General features: G+C 36.9%; 1 protein-coding gene across 1 annotated transcript in view; it reads left to right on the top strand.

Annotated features, from left to right (window-relative positions):
• The window catches only part of DNAH11 (dynein axonemal heavy chain 11), a 54,871-nt gene extending 42,470 nt beyond the window's left edge, over positions 1-12,401 (top strand). Inside the window, 6 exon segments of the mRNA XM_074150905.1 lie at positions 3,651-3,785; positions 7,722-7,907; positions 10,818-10,895; positions 10,897-11,008; positions 11,011-11,068; positions 12,323-12,401. Coding sequence (XP_074007006.1) covers positions 3,651-3,785; positions 7,722-7,907; positions 10,818-10,895; positions 10,897-11,008; positions 11,011-11,068; positions 12,323-12,401 — 648 coding nt within the window.
• Positions 12,402-17,897: the final 5,496 nt, after the last annotated feature.

Here is a 17,897-nt window from a genome sequence, read left to right as displayed (position 1 = left end):
ATTTAAAATTAGCTTGAGTTCCTCTGCTGGAAACTTGTATTAGTCCCCGTGTTAAAGGACATAATGTTCGATGTGATGTCCCATGGGGAGGACTGTTATGTACAGCAGTAGCATTAACAGGGACTTAGCTGATGAAAAGATGCAAATTCAGAGTGAAAGACTGACTTTTGGTGGCATCCATTTTTAGAGTTAGATTGAAGTTCTATATAAATATTCACCAGTTGTATTCCGCTTTTTCAGAGAGCTTTACATCTAGTAAAGTTTCATCAGCGCCATTTTTCCAACCACAGTAACTTTTTGATCTGCTTTATTTAGTGTTTACATTCAGGATTTTGTAATGTGCACCCCTACTCTAGGCAGCTTGTTGCAGCTGGCTCACGTCAGGCCTTTCAAAGGTATGATTCACTGTGTAAGGGAGTCTGTGAAATGGGTATAAAGAGAAGGCAAACTTGTATTTATTCTGGAAGAAATGAACAATGAAGGCACTTCAGTGACAAGTACCTACTTTTTATTTATCATAGCTGCTGATGACCCTCTGTACCCCATCAGCCTGTAGAAAGCTCTTATTCCTTACTTCAGTTGTATGATGAGTCTATGTTTCTGTGGACAATATTGTGATGAATATTGTCACACTAATTGATGGCAAAATTAATGGCAAATATATATAAATTGGTACTAATACAGTATATAATTTTAAACATTTATAATGTTTTAAAGATGATTAAAAATACTCTGTGAATGGTGATGCCTAGTGATCCTTTCTTGCATGTTAAAATTTTAATATGCAAACACATACATTTGTCCATTCAGTCAAAAAATTGCTATATATTTACAGTAAATGGAAAAAAGAGCAGGTTAGAAAATAAGAAAAAGGACCATTTCATCACACGAAAAATTATTTTTTAAGTATTTTGAGTGAAATTAAATCAGATTTCTCTCCTTAAAGAGACCACAGTTGTCTGCTAAAAATATTTATGGAAATTGCGATTCACATATCTATTACAGTAAGTCCACCTATAGTATGCCAAAAAAAAAAAAAAAAAAAAAAAAGAAGAAGAAAAGATCATATTTCTATTAGTGTTCTAGGCTAAAAAATAGGGTCAATTTCATCCTTTTGGCATATATGGTGCAGTTTGTATTGTTTACCATTACAATCATTTTTATTAACATTTGAGAGCACTTAAATACGCTGAAAATACACTCTGTGCCTGAACGGGATTATACAAGGGCACAGTCCAGCAGACTTGCTATGGACCGCAATGACTCTCTGCTGTGATTTGTGGAGCATAGTTGTCTGGCACTAGCTTTCTCAATAACAAGCGTTTTTAAAACACGTGATTTATCCCATAGAATTTGGAGTACTGGGGTATAAAATGCAATGTGTAATCCTGCTGTTGCTAGATGTACTTTATTTATGTTACATCCAATGAAAGAATGACAAAAGGGAATAGCATGTGTTGTAATGACAACTTTCCTATTCAAAAGTCATGAGATGGGAAATGCTCTGATAAAGGAGACTATTATGTATGAAAGAAAAGCCCACAGAGATGTTGGGGCATTCCTTACTGATTGTCTCACTGCAGAAGAATGTTCTTGCTGTCTTTACTACCTGAACCTTTGACGGATGAGTGTACTTGAACTACGGTCAGATCTATGTTATCTAGCAGGCAAACTTGAGATGCCTAGAAATAAGTCTCTCAAAAAAAAGAGGGAATAAAGAACTGTGTCTGTGTTCATTCTTCTTATGTCTTGCATGCTAGACTGATGAAATTTTACTTATAGCCCATCTCTGTGAGATGCCCTTATTGAGCATAAGTCCTCAACAGTCTCTCGATTTAAGATCCATCACCATTAAAAAGTGGATTGGCTGTCTCATTATCCCTAAGGAATCAAGCCAACCTTCTTTATTAAGCTCTACGTTGTAATTTAATCTTTCCTCCTTTGCCAATTCATTCCTTATTTTTATTTTTTATATTATTTTTGAATTTCCTGATCGCACACCACGAATTAAAGCACTAAACATGGCAGATAAGATCTAAATCTTTGATCCTGCAAAACCACCAGGCTTTTGTGGAGGTGTGCACTCCTTGCTCCTGTTCTGGTTCTTCCATTAAGCATGAAATAGGAAATTTTTGTTCTAAAGTGGAACTTGCTGTAGTTAGTTCTGTAGTTACTCTGGAGAAACAAAACAGTTTCAGGCAACTTGCCTGCTGCAGTCGCTGTTGTCTTGCCTTGTCTTTTCTGTTTTCAAAATGGTCTTTCAAACCCTGTTCTTTATTCAACTTTTGCCTCAACTGATTATCTGTAAAAATAGTACTTTTCAAGGTCTTAACCTCTTAGCTTTTGTCCCTCAACTGACTTTTCTTAACACACTTCTTTTCATTATTTCTTCTTAGTTTGCTGAACTGGAGAGGATTCTCTTTTTTTCTAATAGAGTAGGAAAGAATGTAAGTGGTTATCTTCCTGATGAAAGCGCATCGGGGGTGGCTTTCCTCTTTTTGGTTCTTCTTGGTGAACAAATGCAGTAATTTGGAGTTTTTATTTTTACAACCAGAAGTAACTTTGATTCCCCCCCTCCCCCCTCCACCCCATTTTGTTGACTAACTATTCTTGACTGATTATTACTGTATTTCTTGGACTTTTTCAGAGAGACAGGGTGTTGTGTCTTCAACAACAATAGCAAGATAGCTCCTTATCGAAACATCTTTCAGCTGGTTTATTTAAGTGGGCATTAACAGAAACAATTTTACATGATTTTATCTAAAAATCCCATGACATCCTAGCTGCTCAGTTAAGAGAATACAGAGAAAATGCTGCAGCTCAGCAAATTACCAGTTCTATGACAAGAGTGATGGAGACTGAAGACAATAAAGGATCTGAGCATTCCAAGAATGGGAACTTACAGGGGCTCAACTGGGACAGGCAGTGACAGCTACTGAGTTGAACTACATTCAGTATGAAATCCCTGAAAGCAGAGGGAGGGCATGTGGCTGCCTTTTGAGCAGAGTGCATAAAAATGTGGTTAAAGATCCTTGGTGGAGGTATGAATCAGCGTGCAGGAGATCTGCTTGTTTTCTGCCACTAGTGAAACAATCCCGTCTGCCCAAGAGCAGTTGCAGGATCTTCTTACGCCATCAGGCTCATAAACAAAATTAAAATAATAATTCTATTCTTGCCTTTTTTTTTCTCTCTGGCAGAGTTTTGAATGCTCCAGCATGCATAGGGCATAGCTACAATGGCATAGGATGTTTGTTACTGAATTGAGCATAAAAAACTTGCAGTTTTGTTGGGAACCTCTAGATCCTACTGCAATACAGGTCATTGTCATTGAGTAAAAATGTTTCTGTTATTATCACCTCCAAGCACCTGATCTCTACCATTTAAATGGATATTTGGTAAGGGTTTCTTTTCCTTAGATGATGGTTTTGTTCTGAATTGTTGTCAGTTAGCGTGTTTATGTTGTGCCAGGAGCTGTAGAAAGAACATAGAGTACAACAAAACATTTCTTCTAAAGTTTGTATGCTTTAGAGTTGAAGGTACTGTCTACAATTATTGTCATTAAAACATATCCTTTATAAAACAAAGCAAAGCAACACCAAGAAGTCAGCAAACCTTGAGCTACAGTATTTACCCATCCCTTTTCTGAATAGGTTCTGGAGAGCAATCTGCGTGAGCTCACAGTTTCACTCGAGAAAGCAGTTGCAGAGACAGTCCGATGTCAAGATGATGTAAACCGAACAAATAAAACCACTGAGCTGGCCAACAGGTTGGTCAGGGGACTTGAGGTAAGATTTTGCCTGAATGTTCTTGCTAGTGTGAGTTTTGAAATACTTGAAATGTTTTGTTGAGCATGAGGTTAAACTTAAATTTTTGAGGATTGTGTGGGGAAAAAAAGACTGGGGGGAGACAGGTGAAAAGATGACCCTTATTAGAAATCATTTAAATGAAAATAAAACAATACCAAAACCAACCAAAAAAGCCCCAAACCGCACATAAACCTATAATAAAATCCTGAGAAGTAAAATGTGCTGCACCACAGCAGCATTTCCTAAAAATTATGTATTGCTGAGCAACTGCTATTGGCATGATTGGTAGAGGGAAGTCTTCATAACTAAGTCACCACATTTATACACAACTGTGAACACATTGTGACAGCCTGGGCAGCCTCTAGTTAATGAGCAGAAAGACTGAATAATCCTCTAGGTCAGGATGGAGTCGCCCTGCATCTGCCCCCCTTGCACTTTAGATTGTAAATAAGTGGAAGACAGCAATCAGATATTTGCAGTTTGCTTTTGGGTTGTTTTTTTTTTCCCTTTGCAGAAACTATTAATTTTTAAATAAGAATGAAATGTATTTATGTTAAAATTATATATATTTCAGTGTGGTCATTAGCTTTATTTGCAGACAAACATCATTAAAGATAACACATGCCTATTTAATGATCAGTAACCATTCAAGACAGCCGCAGTGTTGCTGTGCAGTCTCTCCTAGGTCTTTACAGAAATCATGGTGTCTCAATTCATCATCTAGAATTTTAACCATTTCTTTTTGGCAATGAGTGTAAATACAGGAAATAAAGAGTACAAATAATATTTGCGCTTCTACGTGATTTCCCAAGGCAGTCTGAATAAATATTTTAAGTTGGATTTCATAAAATCCCTGGGACTTTGCTTTCTAAGATCAGGGTGTGAATACTTTTGTTTCTGCAAATTTCTCAGCAGAGGCTGGCAATCAAGATTGAATCAGTTTGGGAAAAAAGTTATTGTAAAAGTATAGAACTAATAAAAAACAAATGGTGCAATTAAACAGAGCTGGGTTTTGACACCTGATTCTGAAATGAATATGCCTAGAAATGTAAAATATGAAAATAATCTTTCCTTTGGTAGAAAAACAGTGAAGTCAATGTTACTTCTGCATATTAAAATTTTTGTTTGCCCCAAGATGCCTGAGATGGTCACTGATGGCCTGACTCTGCAGACTTCCAAATCCTTTCGAAGACCTATGGAAGCCAATGGCCTTTGCCCATAGGTAGTCTCCAAGTCTTGGATTTGAAGGTTTATACATAGTTAAAATAAGTTTTTCTCCAAGGTTTGAGTTTTCATTAGTGATCTTATTGTGTAAACCAAGGAGGAAAATATTTAAAAGGATTAATTGAGAACGTCAAGTCTTTTCCTCTGAGAATAAATTCTTTTTGACTACAACAGGAGACAGTTAACTTCTGAAAAGCATCAAGACTGATGATTTTGTCTATATAGCATTGACCTGGAAGCTCAACCATTCAGACTAATAAATCAGGCAATTTATATTTAATCATTAACTAACTCCCGAGCTGAACAGCTGTTCAAAATTAGAAATGGGTCACCCCGGCCAGGATGACATTACAGGCAATCTATAATGCATTAGAATAAAATTATAGTGATTTTTAACTGTCTGGAAATTTATTACACTGCATGTTCCAACTCTTAAACCCTTGTTAGCCAATGTCACTAGTGATTTATGGTGCTTGGGTGGTATGGTAAAATTACTGAAGATTTAAATAGACAATCATTCTCTGTTTAGTAAATCTTCAAATTTCAAAGCTATTTTGGAGAATGAGGTGGGTGCTCTTTATTGTTTATGACTTACCAGTCAGTGACAACAAGTAGAGAGAATGGATAAACCAAAAGCCCTCTTGTAAATTAATGGATTTATTGTCTTGTTGCCTTCAGTTAATGGTTTAAAGAAGAATCCAATGACTTCTGCAGGAAAAAATGGATGTCTAAAATACTTCAAAACAAAACTGCTACATTACAAAGATTGCTGTTAGAGCTTTCAACAGGAACAGTCCTTTGCCTGTGTTTGTTGGGCATCTCTTATGAGTGTAACTGGGGTTTAGGAGGCCTTCACACACTGAGTTCTGTGTTTACACTGTGAAATATTTAAATCCTAACTCCTTTAAGCATGTACTTTGAGGAAAGATACTTCAATTTTCTTCCCACTTTATTAAAAAATAAAGAGTTTGAGTATTCTGTTATTGTAGAATTCTGTGTCTGTCCCTGCAAGATAGGATGTTTAACCATTTCAGTAAATATTTTTGATGTTTCTGAAAAATACAGATGAAAAATAATTCATTAATATCACATTTAACAATTATTTTTTACTTTGTTTTTGTACACATAGAATTTATTTTTAAAATTAGTGAGTTATTTGATTTTATACATTCTTAAGGCTTTCAAGAACGAGCACATCTTAAAAGAATGCTTTTAAGCTCTCAAGCAGCTAGTGCCAGCAAAATGCAAGCATTTTACATGAAATTACTTGAAGTATGGAGGATACTTTCTATTCAGTGATTTTCATTGAGTTTGATTGCATCATGTAAAGGGACTGGAAAAAATATGTTTTGATTACTGTCATTGCTCTGAAAAATAAATGTCTGTACAGACAGTGGGTAAAGGATAGTCCTTATAAGTTGTTCAGCAGTGTGCTTTCCTTCTTTCATGCTGGCCCTTTCTTTGCTTCAGTCTCTCTGTTCACTGGAGAATGCCTTCCTGAGGTTTCCTTGATGCAAGTTATCAAACTGTGAAACAACTTTCATTTTACCCTGAGTATTTCAAACAGTACAAACAAGGAAGAAAGGTTATGGCGGTCTATTCCAATTTTACATGTAGAATTTCAGCAGTTTGAAGATGACAGTAATGGGTGATCAGTTTCTACCTTCCTTTCCATGCTGAAACTATTTGAGCATACATTCATGCATACGTTCACTCCTTTGCTGGGAATTGTATATACAGAACAATCAAAGTATCATGTGCCAAATACTGCTAGTTTGGTTTTTATACCATGTCATAAATTCCAATTGAAAAGGAGATGATGGTTTGATCCATATCTTAAACATTAACTTTCTCTAAAGAGATACTTTAATTTCTCTGAAATTCTTTAATCACCATTTCAACAATTTTAAATAGATGGTGGGCTGTCTTTACAATGTAAGTGGAATAAAATAACAGCTACTAATAAGATATCATGGATGTCTGAGACCATTCCTGACTATTTATCCAAAATATCCTAGGGTAAGCATGGTTAACATGAACTCTGTGAAGTGCACAAGGGATTCCAGAAATCAGGGCTCTTGGAGGTGGGGGCAGGGAGGAGGAGGTAATATGAAGAAAATAATTTCTTAAACTTTGACAGAATCTTTGAGGCTGGAAGAAACCTTTTGAGATCATTTAGTCCACTCCTCCATGCTCAAACTGTCTTGGTTAGACGAGATCTTTGTTGAGGTTGAAACAGCTGTATCTCTTTTCTTCATTTTTTTTTTCCTTCTAATATTCTTGTTTCCTTGCCTTTTCTGAATCTTATTGGAAATGATTACACTTTGTAAAAGGCAGTAGTGCCATACTGTAGTTGGCAGAGGTATGCCAGATGTTGCCAGAATTGCCATTTGTCTGCCGTACTGCATCTGATCTAGACAAAAGCGCCAATTACTGAGAAAAATCAGATGAAGGAAGGACATGGAATGTCTGATTAAGAGCTCCATCCTATTTTTTCAGCTTCAAGGCTTCAAATCACCACCAGAAAGTATGGATTTTTTCCAGCCTCAAAGTCTTAGGAAGCGTATCTCTTGCTGACAGAGTACCTTTCCTCTTGTACTTTTGTGTGCTTCTGTTTTTTAAAGTGGAGATTAAACATTCTGTCACTTCCAAGTTGTTCAGGAGATGACATTTTCTAATTCTACTTTGCAGTCTGAAAATATGCATTGGGACCCGTCCACTGAAAACCTCAAAGCACAAAAGAAAACTTTATGCAGTGACATCTTCTTAACAGCAGCATTTGCATCTTGCTTTGGACCCTTCACAAAATAGTATTGCCAGGAACTGATGGAACATTTCTGGATTCCTTTTCTAACGCCACAAAAGGTAAAATTTACTGTACAAAGTGGAGAATCTGATTTGTTCTTTTCCAGTGAAGAATCTCGTTTGTTAAAGTTGTCGTCTTTCAAAAATTGTAAGTACAGATCTGTATTTAAAATAAGAATATTTTATCTGCTATAAAATATTCTTTGCAGGTATTTGTTTTCCAGCATATACATATATATGTGTATATGCACACACATACTTTCCTCAGATTACAGGTAGATTTTGAGGGGAATAGCAGAGAGAGGTTAAGTTCTCTATGGCAAAAAAAAAGAAAATACCTTTTCAATTGTCTATGCCAAGTTCTGTCCTTTGTGACACCAGTGTAACAGCAAATGCTATACACAGTGATAGAGAGTGTAGAGACCTATTCTGCTCAGCTTTTCAGCTCTGGGAAGAGCAAGTGCTTGCGATAATCCTCATTTCTCTGTGCACGGAGGAAACCGTGATAGTACTCAATAAATGCAGAGAGGCTCTAACCCCTTGAGTTGTCTCTGCAAAGCTTTCTCCGTCCTTCCTTGTGAAGCTTTGGACCATTCCTTCCTTACTTACTGCTTCAAGTGCTCGTCACTTCTTCCTACTTTTTTCCTATTTCTCATGTGCCACAAATCACAACATTATATCAGGATAAATGTATTTTATTCTCTGAAATATGTGACGTGTGGAAACCTCACCCCACTTTAAATCACAAAACTAAGGCACAATGGGTGAGCTGAGTTGCCTGAGGATGCTCTGGAAATACAGTTAAAGCCAAATCCAGGCTTCCCAAGGTCAGCACTGAGACCTGCGAGGGCATCTTTCTGTAGACTGTTTTGTGCGAGAGTTTAACGGTCACTAATTTGTGTGGAGCTTTGTTTTCCCTGGAACATTTCCCTGTCCTTTTCCACCAAAAATTTGTTCAAAGATAAAGTTGTCTCTCAATAACTTGCAGCCTAGTGCTGATAGGTAGAAAACATTACCCCTGTATATTTGTTTTCAATAGTGGGAACCTGGAAATAAATGTCATTCTTAACTCTTTTAAGACTCCTCTGAAATGGGTTGAACATTTTTATAAATAAAAATAATCCATACTGTAACTTTTTACTTTTTAAGATACTTTCACTGAACAGCAGTGAGATAAAATACCTTATTTCTGTTTTAATTGTTTTTGTGCAGGTGGGGAAGAGTCGAAAGCAGGAGATAAATGCATTTGGGGAGTGATGTTAAAAATAGATGTTTATTAATAGTCCTCTTTAGAAGGAACAAGTAGTTCTATGCCCTGAAGCATGTCAGCTTTGTGCAAATTCAGGGATAATAGATTTATCTATATATTAAAATATTTTTCTTGCATTGTGTGAAAATTTGTATTAGAAACCCTAAGTAATACCCCAATGTTAGTGTTTTCCACAAGGAATTATTTCAGCTCATGGAAACGATTGTATTTCTTACCTTACAGTCCAGAGATAAAACAAATAATATTTTCAATCCTCTGGTATATTTGGATAAATGTGTTACACACAGGAGATAAATACGCTGCCTGCTTGCAGTAGGAAGTGTATGCCTCTTGGTCCTTTTGTGCTTGCATTTTCAGCAAGTTCTTCAAAAGTTAGGTTTATTTTGGGTTCTGTGATTAGAATCAGGGGTTAGCTATTTTTAAGGTGATGTGTATTTTGTAATAATACAGTAACTATGTCACTGTGCTACAGAAATTGCAGTAGAGGTATGGGGAAATTTTTATTAATACTAATAAATGTGCAAATTTGGCTGAACTTCAGTATATGTAATTATAAATAAATATTCACATGATTTACATGCTTTTTTATTTCAGTGTGCAGTTTTAAAAGAATCTCCAGTCTACAAGCCAGCATTAAGGACTATACACGTCTAGGGAGGAGAAAAATTTTGATAGAAGAATTTTTAAAAGACTTCTGAATGGGGTAGAAGTTAGTTCAGGCTGGATACTGATGATATGTGCTTTCCTTTAATTGATGGGTTTAGAATTTAATCCAGAAATGACAATTTTGGAAAGCTGGGATAACATCATGAAGGTATTGGTAGGGGTTTGCCCTTTGTTTCAGTAAGGAAAAATTTAATTCCAGGCATCTGGTGTAGATCTTCTACCAGAGATGCTTCCTCTGGCCACTTTTTTTCTGCCAAATCACTTAGTTATTCACTCGCTCTTACTCTGTTGTGTTGCATTAGGCATTTCCCCTCTCACCCATCCCTGTTTGGTAAGCACTGATTTCAGATGTGCCACTTCCTTTTGACTTCACTTGCTAGTAGATGCCTGTGACAAGACAGGATCCAGTGAGCATGGCTGTCTGATGGCTGCTCTGGCATACGTGGAGGTGGCAGCTCACACGAGAGCGTTGTCACAGCTGGTGCCACTCAGGGAGCTCCAAGGCTGCCTCTGCCCCTGGAGGTGATTGTCTTCTCTGGCTCTTGATCTTGCTAACTCCTAGCTGAACTAGAGTAATGAGATAACATGGGGATCCTGGTTTTGTAATTTTTGTGGAGATAATTACTGCTTTATGTTCCAGAAATATATGCTCAAGAGCACACATGAGCATTGAATTTGCAATATCAGAATCCATCTACACAAAAATTTATAATATATGGTGTTTTTTTAACATTATTGAGCTATAAATGTATTTTATAAAGCAAATGTCTTAAAATGAAAACACTTTTTTTTTTTTTTTTCAAATCTGTGATCCCACAGGTCTTTTCCAACCTGAATGATTCTATGATCCTATAAATATAATAAGCTGCTTTACAGCACATTTCTTAGAATATCCTTTTGCATCTGTTCCCCACAGGGATCCTCCTTACTCTTCTGCCTAGGAAAGCTTTAATTTATACCAGGCCAGTTACCTTGTGCATTGCACTGAGTCATGTCTTGCTGCTTGGTAACCTTGCTCGATGATTGTATTCTACTCTGATTCAAAGGTTCCTGTGACAGAGGTCCTGGACCCGATTGCCGCGTTGACGGATGATGCTGTGATTGCGGCATGTAGTAACGAGGGACCTGCCCGGTGATAGGATGTCAGCAGAAAATGCCACTCTTCTAACAAACTGTGAACGCTGGCCGCTGGTGATGGATCCCCAGCAAGAGGGAATTAAATGGATAAAGAATAAATATTTAAAGTCATACGTCTAGGACAGAAAGGGTATGTGCACGCTGGAGAATTGGCTTCCGTGTTTATGGCCCTCGAGTTCCCCTAGTTTTTGTAAGGGATTGGTGTTTGTTGGAATGCACTTACTTGAAGACTTGAAATATTAGAACACTGCTGCTTATTTATTCATAGCATCATTTCCATTTAAAATGGTGCTTGAAAGGGGACCTTTTTTAATGCTTTCTTCAGGTGTTGAGGGTGAAATAAAATGGAAGTTGAGGTGCGCCTCTTGTGAGGGGCAAATCACTTTTTCAGTAGGTAGGGTACAAAGCCTGGTGGAATGACCTTACTTACACTGTACAGTTTAGTCAGCAGAACACAGCACGTGCACCTTACGGAGGGAAAGATTCAATCCAGTGAATGGCATTCAAGGCAAAAGCCAGTATCAGGTCCCAGTAAACAAACATATTTTTAATTCTCATTGCTATTACTGAATTATATGTAAGGTGATAGCATTTGCATGTAACTGATCTGTCATATCTTTTCTGTGTTTACTTTGATTTAGGGAGACAACTAGGTAAGATTTAACCGCTTCGTTTCAAAGGGCTATCTGAGTTTCTTTTACGGAATTCCAGATATTACACAGCACAGTAAATGGTCACAGTAATGCCTCATTTTTTAAATAAGTGTTACTCATTTAACCTGTCTGCTCCTCTGAATGAGCTCTTTTCTCTCATCTGCCCCGATTTTTTAAAATTCTTTTTTCAACCCTTACAAATAATTGTGTTTTCATTCATAACTATATTGTCTGCTTACCTAACCCTCCACTATTATCTGCTCTCTTCTCAGTGCCCGTTGAAACAGAGTTCTCCCAAATCGTTCAGACTCTGACACTTCAAGATAGTGTTTATCATTTAGATAAGGATATACCAAAAGCTATAACACAAAAATGTAAAATTTAAAAAATAACAAAAGCTAAAAAATATATGTGCCCCTCCAACTTCTCTGTATCAATTCCAATGTCTTCAATGTGGTGCTATATCCTTATATTTGCTTGCCAGAAAAGCCCCAGCAATGTATTTTATGTTTAATATGAGGACTAGCAGGAGCATAGGTAGAAAGAGGTTAAACTCAAAACTGTCAAACTCTTAACCACTGGGAAATTCTTGCTGAACAGTTTTGCATGGTTTAACCATGCTCTTTTAGAAAAACTTCTCCAACTCTACTACATAAAAGATATCTTACTAAAACCAGCAGTTATCTAATATTTGAGGCTTTATATCTTTATTTTTCATGTTAAGTTTTCTGAAGACCATTGAAAGAGCTTGGCTTGTGGAGAGTAGTAATCAAAAACATGGGTGAATTTCTCGATCCCATACTTGATCCCCTCCTTGGAAGACATACAGTTAAAAGGTAAAATAAGTATACTTGAGTAATTAGAATTTTTCTATGACAACTGGATCTATATTGCTTTGATTGCCACATTTTGCTTAATACTTCATAACCATTCATGAAGTTATTTATTTCTTTTTAAAATGCAATGGCTAAAACCTGGTGATGAGTGGATATTAAAACCTTAGTATCTACATCTGATTGGATAACAAAATTCTCTTTTCAATTCACAAATTGGACTCAAAATACAATACAGACACCCATGTAGTTTCTCAACCCAAAGTGAAAATCTTTTTTTTTTTTTTTTACTTCATAAAAGGAACGAAACAAGGAGGAGCATATATTATAAATTGGCTCAAAAGAAAAAAAAAAATATTTCATTTCCATGCTAGTCATCTATAGCAAAAGGAAAAGCATTGGAAATGGCAGGCTAGATTTAGGTTTAACAATACAGGATTTTCCAGCTGTAATATCAGCATAAGAAAACCATGCCTCCACTTTGCAGTGTGTTACCAAAACTGTTTGTTGGGCCACCCCATGAAACAAATCTATTAACTGGCTTAAAAAGGGGCGGGAGGGGGAAGAAAAAAAAAGTAAGACTTATTGAGGAAAAAACTGATACGCTACAACATAGGGCAGAGATGAGCAGCCAGAGATGGGGACTCTTTAAACATTTCCTCTGATGAACTGAATGCCTTGTTATTGTCTCTGCTCAAATGTGATTATTTTTTTAAAAGCCTGAAAGCGTTCCTCTCTTCTATTCCTGTTTTCAAACAACACATCAACAAGCTACATTTTTCATGGTGAGGAATATGGTGTTTATTCTGATAGAAAGTAAGAGATACCCCTGAAGCATTTCTGGATGGATCTCAAATGTTGCTCAAAGAGTGTGGAGTACTTGCACAGTTTCAGAATGTTAAAAGAGAAAATATGAAAGAAAGATTAAATAAAAATGGTATCTAGTTTTGGACAGATTACCCAAGATTCTTCTGCCTCCTTCCACTCCCATATTTCAGGCATTTGTGCCTGCACAGTAAATCCAAACAATACACAACAGCTCAAATCTCCTTGCATATGGGAAGCTCCTGGAAGTGCATTTCTTGCCCTGCACTGTGAGATCTTGAAATGATTCCTCTTTGTTACATTTTTCTGTAGTGGTTTTTGAAGTACTTCAGAGTAAGACCACATAACTTGCTTTTTAGAATCTGTAGTGAAGAAAAACTAGTGAAAATTAGAATTCTACTGGTCTAAAAGAGCGATCAGAATTTGCACAGTCTAACAAGTCTTCATGGCATGAGTCAGAGGGATGTAAAACAGTAGAAAGAAGTTGAATTGAAAAGGACAGGGGTCACACCAATATAGTTTTGCATTTACTTACCAAAGGCTTCCGTGTAGCACAACAGAGCTGTAAACCCAGACACAAACAAGAATATATGAAGCTATTCGAATATAGGTTCTTCTGGTGAATATTTTAAGCAGCGTTACATGACCTAGCATTCTGTGGCTCATTGAAGATGCAGCAGGTCTTTTTTGTGGGGCACTGGTAATATATATTATTACCAAATAAGCAGAGTTTTCCTCATTCTGGATTCATTTCTGTTATTTGTTGATTTTAGTAGTTGTGTCAGGCACTTTGAATTTTTTTTTTCCTAATAAAGAAAGACTAGGAAGGTATTTGTGATAGATATGGTGCAGTCCAGCAGTTGAAGTTCATTAATAATTGGAATGTTGCAGAGTATGAAGTAATGAATACTAATTACTCCTTTCATGTCTGACAGCACCCTGTGGACCAATACATCAGCCCAGACTTTAATTTGGTTCTAGTAATGGTTTCATCAATAGTACATTAATTCTGTGTTTGAAAAGATATACAGTTGAACCTGACCCACACAGTAGATACCACTGTCATAAAATGGCCACATACTGACAACAACTGGATAATTACAAATAATTAAATCCGTTGAGCTTCAGACAATCCTAATTTTAAGTAAAATATATCTTATCATATCAATCGACAGAAAGCATAGCAAGGAAGATTTATCAACTTGTACTCCTTCCAAAGCAAATTTACTAGCCTGCATACTAGAGAACTTGCTGCTCTGTGAAGCAGCTTCATAAAAGTATTATTCCCCTTCCATGTTTACCAAGATTATTCTTGTGTTGGACTCCTGGATATTCTGTAACACCAGCTTCTAGTATTGTTTCTGAATGAAGCCTGCAAAAGAAATTCTCAGCTTCAGACAACTTCAAATACATGTGTAAATTTATCTTTTCCTCAAAATGTGGGCGATTAGAGGGCAAGCTACAGGTACTTGTTATCTCTGAAAATCAGACTTCTTACTTAAGTGCCCTAGTATATATTTAGAAGCCTAACAAGTTTTAGGTGTTCAAGTTTGGATATTTTTTTAAATTTAATTTTGGAGCTGCAAAGATGCTCAGTGGGTCTTTATACACTTTAGACTGTGACCTTATGTTCAAAATGACTTTAAAATGCAAAGATTTTTATTAAAATAATTTAGGATATTTGCTTTAAGAAGAGGGAGATAAAGCAAAAGAGAATAAAATAATTTCCAAAGTACATCAGTTGTAATACATAGCTTTATGTAGACATGAAAGGCACAAGGAAAAAATGTAAGTAAAATTTGGGTGCAACTTACTATCAGTGTATGCAAAAATGGTTCAAAATGCACGCATGCACTTAGATCTTCGGGAGCAGATAAGTCAAGGCATAAAAGTAAACAGGTGCCAGTTCTATACAGCGTTTGTCTGCTGTAAGATGAGTGATGCCATTGAATAGGTTTGGTATGGATAAGCTTTAATATTTGAGTTTTATCTGTGTGTTTCCTGTCCTGTCTCCCCAGCACTGCTGTTTTGGAGATCACTGGATATCAGCATTAGCTGTAATAGATCAATGTCATTTTGACTCGTAGGAGAGAAGACAGAGGAATAAATTCATTGTTCGTAAGGCCCCTATTTGCATTCACATGAGCCATTACACCTGCTCAAATCCTTTGCACATTCACAAAGTGTTAGTCATGTCTCTTCAGTGGCAAGATTAGGTTATTACAAGATTCTTTAAGATGTCTTGAAATTTGATTTATGTGCAAACGTAGCTTGTATGAGCAAGTTTCCATTCTTGTGAGGCATGACTATTATTCATGAAGCAGCAAGACAATTCACTCGGTTTCTCCACAGGGAGAAGCTTTCCTTGCCTTGAACGTCTCTCCAGCTGTGCAACTTTAAGGCAGCGCTTTTCCCACTGAACTGGTTTGACCAACTTGCACAGTTTGCCTACTGAGATTGCCTAGTAACAGCTCCATTCTGCGCTTGTTTTCACCTGATTTATTCAACTTCATTCTCCACATTACTTGCTGGAGTTTGCAAGTCGGTTCCAGAAGCTTTTAATTTTAAGCAGCAGGAACTGAAAGAAGGCTCCTTTGGAAAAATGTGTTTATCCCTTTTTCTTCACACTGAAAAATATTGTTTCCCTTTCCTCTCCTGTCCAAGAATTTATCACTTCTTTTCATTCTTGCTGAGCTGATCCAAAACATTTAGCTATAGGAAGCTATCCCGCTTTCTGCCATTTAGAGTCATGGCATGTTTTGGAGAACATCCGCCCTGAAAGGTACTCCTTTGAATTTTGAGTTGCATAAAAGTAACTGCTAAGAATCCCATTTTGAATCCTTTAATCTACTTTATTTCAAGATCTTCAAGAATTTCAATGGGAAAAAAAATAGATGGAAAAAAATCTCTCTCTAATTTACTTTGTATGTTCTTAAATAACAGGGAGCTGGAGCTCATGTGAAAGGTGCTCTGTCTATTCCTGGGTAGAACGGTACATTAATTCTGTCTGTTCTATCTGTCTCTGCTGGTGGAACAGAAAATTATGGAGAAAAAAATGTACCAAAAGCAGAACTTGTCTCTAGTAATTTCTTTGGTGATGATTTTTTTTTTGCTCTGCCTTCTATCATGGACTTCCATAAATAGTACCTATATCTGCTACGTTTCTTCAGAATCCAGAACTAACCTCTAAACAGATACATTTCATTGAAAAAAAATGAAGCAATTCTACTGAGTTTTCCCACCTCTGTGTTTATCATTGTTGCTTATACTCTTTGAACCGTGTGAGAGCAATAACAAAACATTTATTTTTCCCAGATCTGTAATTAACAGAAAACCTAGAATAGCTGCAGTAATAAAACCCACTGAGTCATTATGTAGTTTTTGCCTTTCATAGATTGTAATCACAGAAATTGGTAATTTATTGCTCCTGTGAATTGAGAACCCATAAAGTACTTGAATCCAGAACTCTAAAGCTTATCCTATCACCACGTAGACTTTCTGAAATACTGTGTGACCCCCTTAGCAAAGGTTTTTCCACTGACAGAGCAAAGTGAAGAAGTTGTCTTTTGTCAGATCTCCGCTTCTGTCTTCTGGCTTTGTTTGGTGTGTATTGAAAGCAGAACAAAATTACTCTCTCTGTGTCGAGCTCTAGCGTTTTTCTTCTCTCCAGCCAGTTTCGAAGGTCATGGAGAAACCACAGTATCAGAATTGAAACCCATGTTGCAGAACTGAAAGGTGAATTCAGCTCCACCCGAGGGAGTTTATATTATCTGAAGGGCATGACTGTGTGGTTATTTCACTATTACACAAGTATAAGCCAGGAAAGCTCACGCCCAGCAGTTTGCACAACAGTAGCGTACAGCATACAGATCTGATGTTGAGTTTTGTAGAGTTGTGGGTTTCCTTGCACCCTACACATGATGTTAATTTTAGGAATTCACTTGAAGTATATCATAACTGACTGTCTTTTCTTCCTTATCCTTGGTGAAATGCAGAAGTGCTTTCAGCACACCATTCCATTTAGCCTATGTCTTCCATCTAACAGAATGTCAGAGGCAGGGAAGGATGTTAAGAGTTGACATATGTGTCCCTGACTCAGGCAGTGCCCTAGGATATCCTAGAAAGAAAGCGATGTTAAAATTTGTACAGAAAAGACTTGTTTTATTCATGTTCTGATGTGACTTTGGTGAATTGCATTTCAAGTGTTTAGTATCTATACGGTGTATCTATAGCACTTTAAAGATTTATTTGACTTAAATGTCAGTTTGAATTTTGTGAAAAGGGTTTGTGTCTACCTATGTTCTATTGCATAAATGTTTTACAGACTTTTTTTAAAACAGAATTTTGCTGCTAGTGTTCTGATCTCCTTTCTTGGCAGAGAGCATTCAAAACCATTGCTGTACAGAAAATATTGTACTTGTGCTGGTGTAGGGGAGGTGATGGCTGACGATCAGCGTACTACTTACTGGGCAAGCAGATGACACAAAGTTGTCTCGCACCAAACCAGATGCACAGCACGCACTGTCAGCTATAAGCAGTCTTTCCATTTTTTTCAGCGCTGTGCCATAGAAGTAGGAAAGTGAACTTTATGTTGCCTCGCTGCTGGGCTCCAAAATAGTAGCAGTGTTGCTGAATGGGGCAGGCTGGCACCTCTCGTTGAAGGCAAGGGGTCAGGAAA

The sequence above is a fragment of the Numenius arquata genome, chromosome 7, assembly GCF_964106895.1.
Source record: "Numenius arquata chromosome 7, bNumArq3.hap1.1, whole genome shotgun sequence".
NCBI lineage: Eukaryota > Metazoa > Chordata > Aves > Charadriiformes > Scolopacidae > Numenius > Numenius arquata.
Note: the sequence above shows the minus strand (reverse complement) of the source record. Positions and strands in the feature narration are given on the sequence as shown.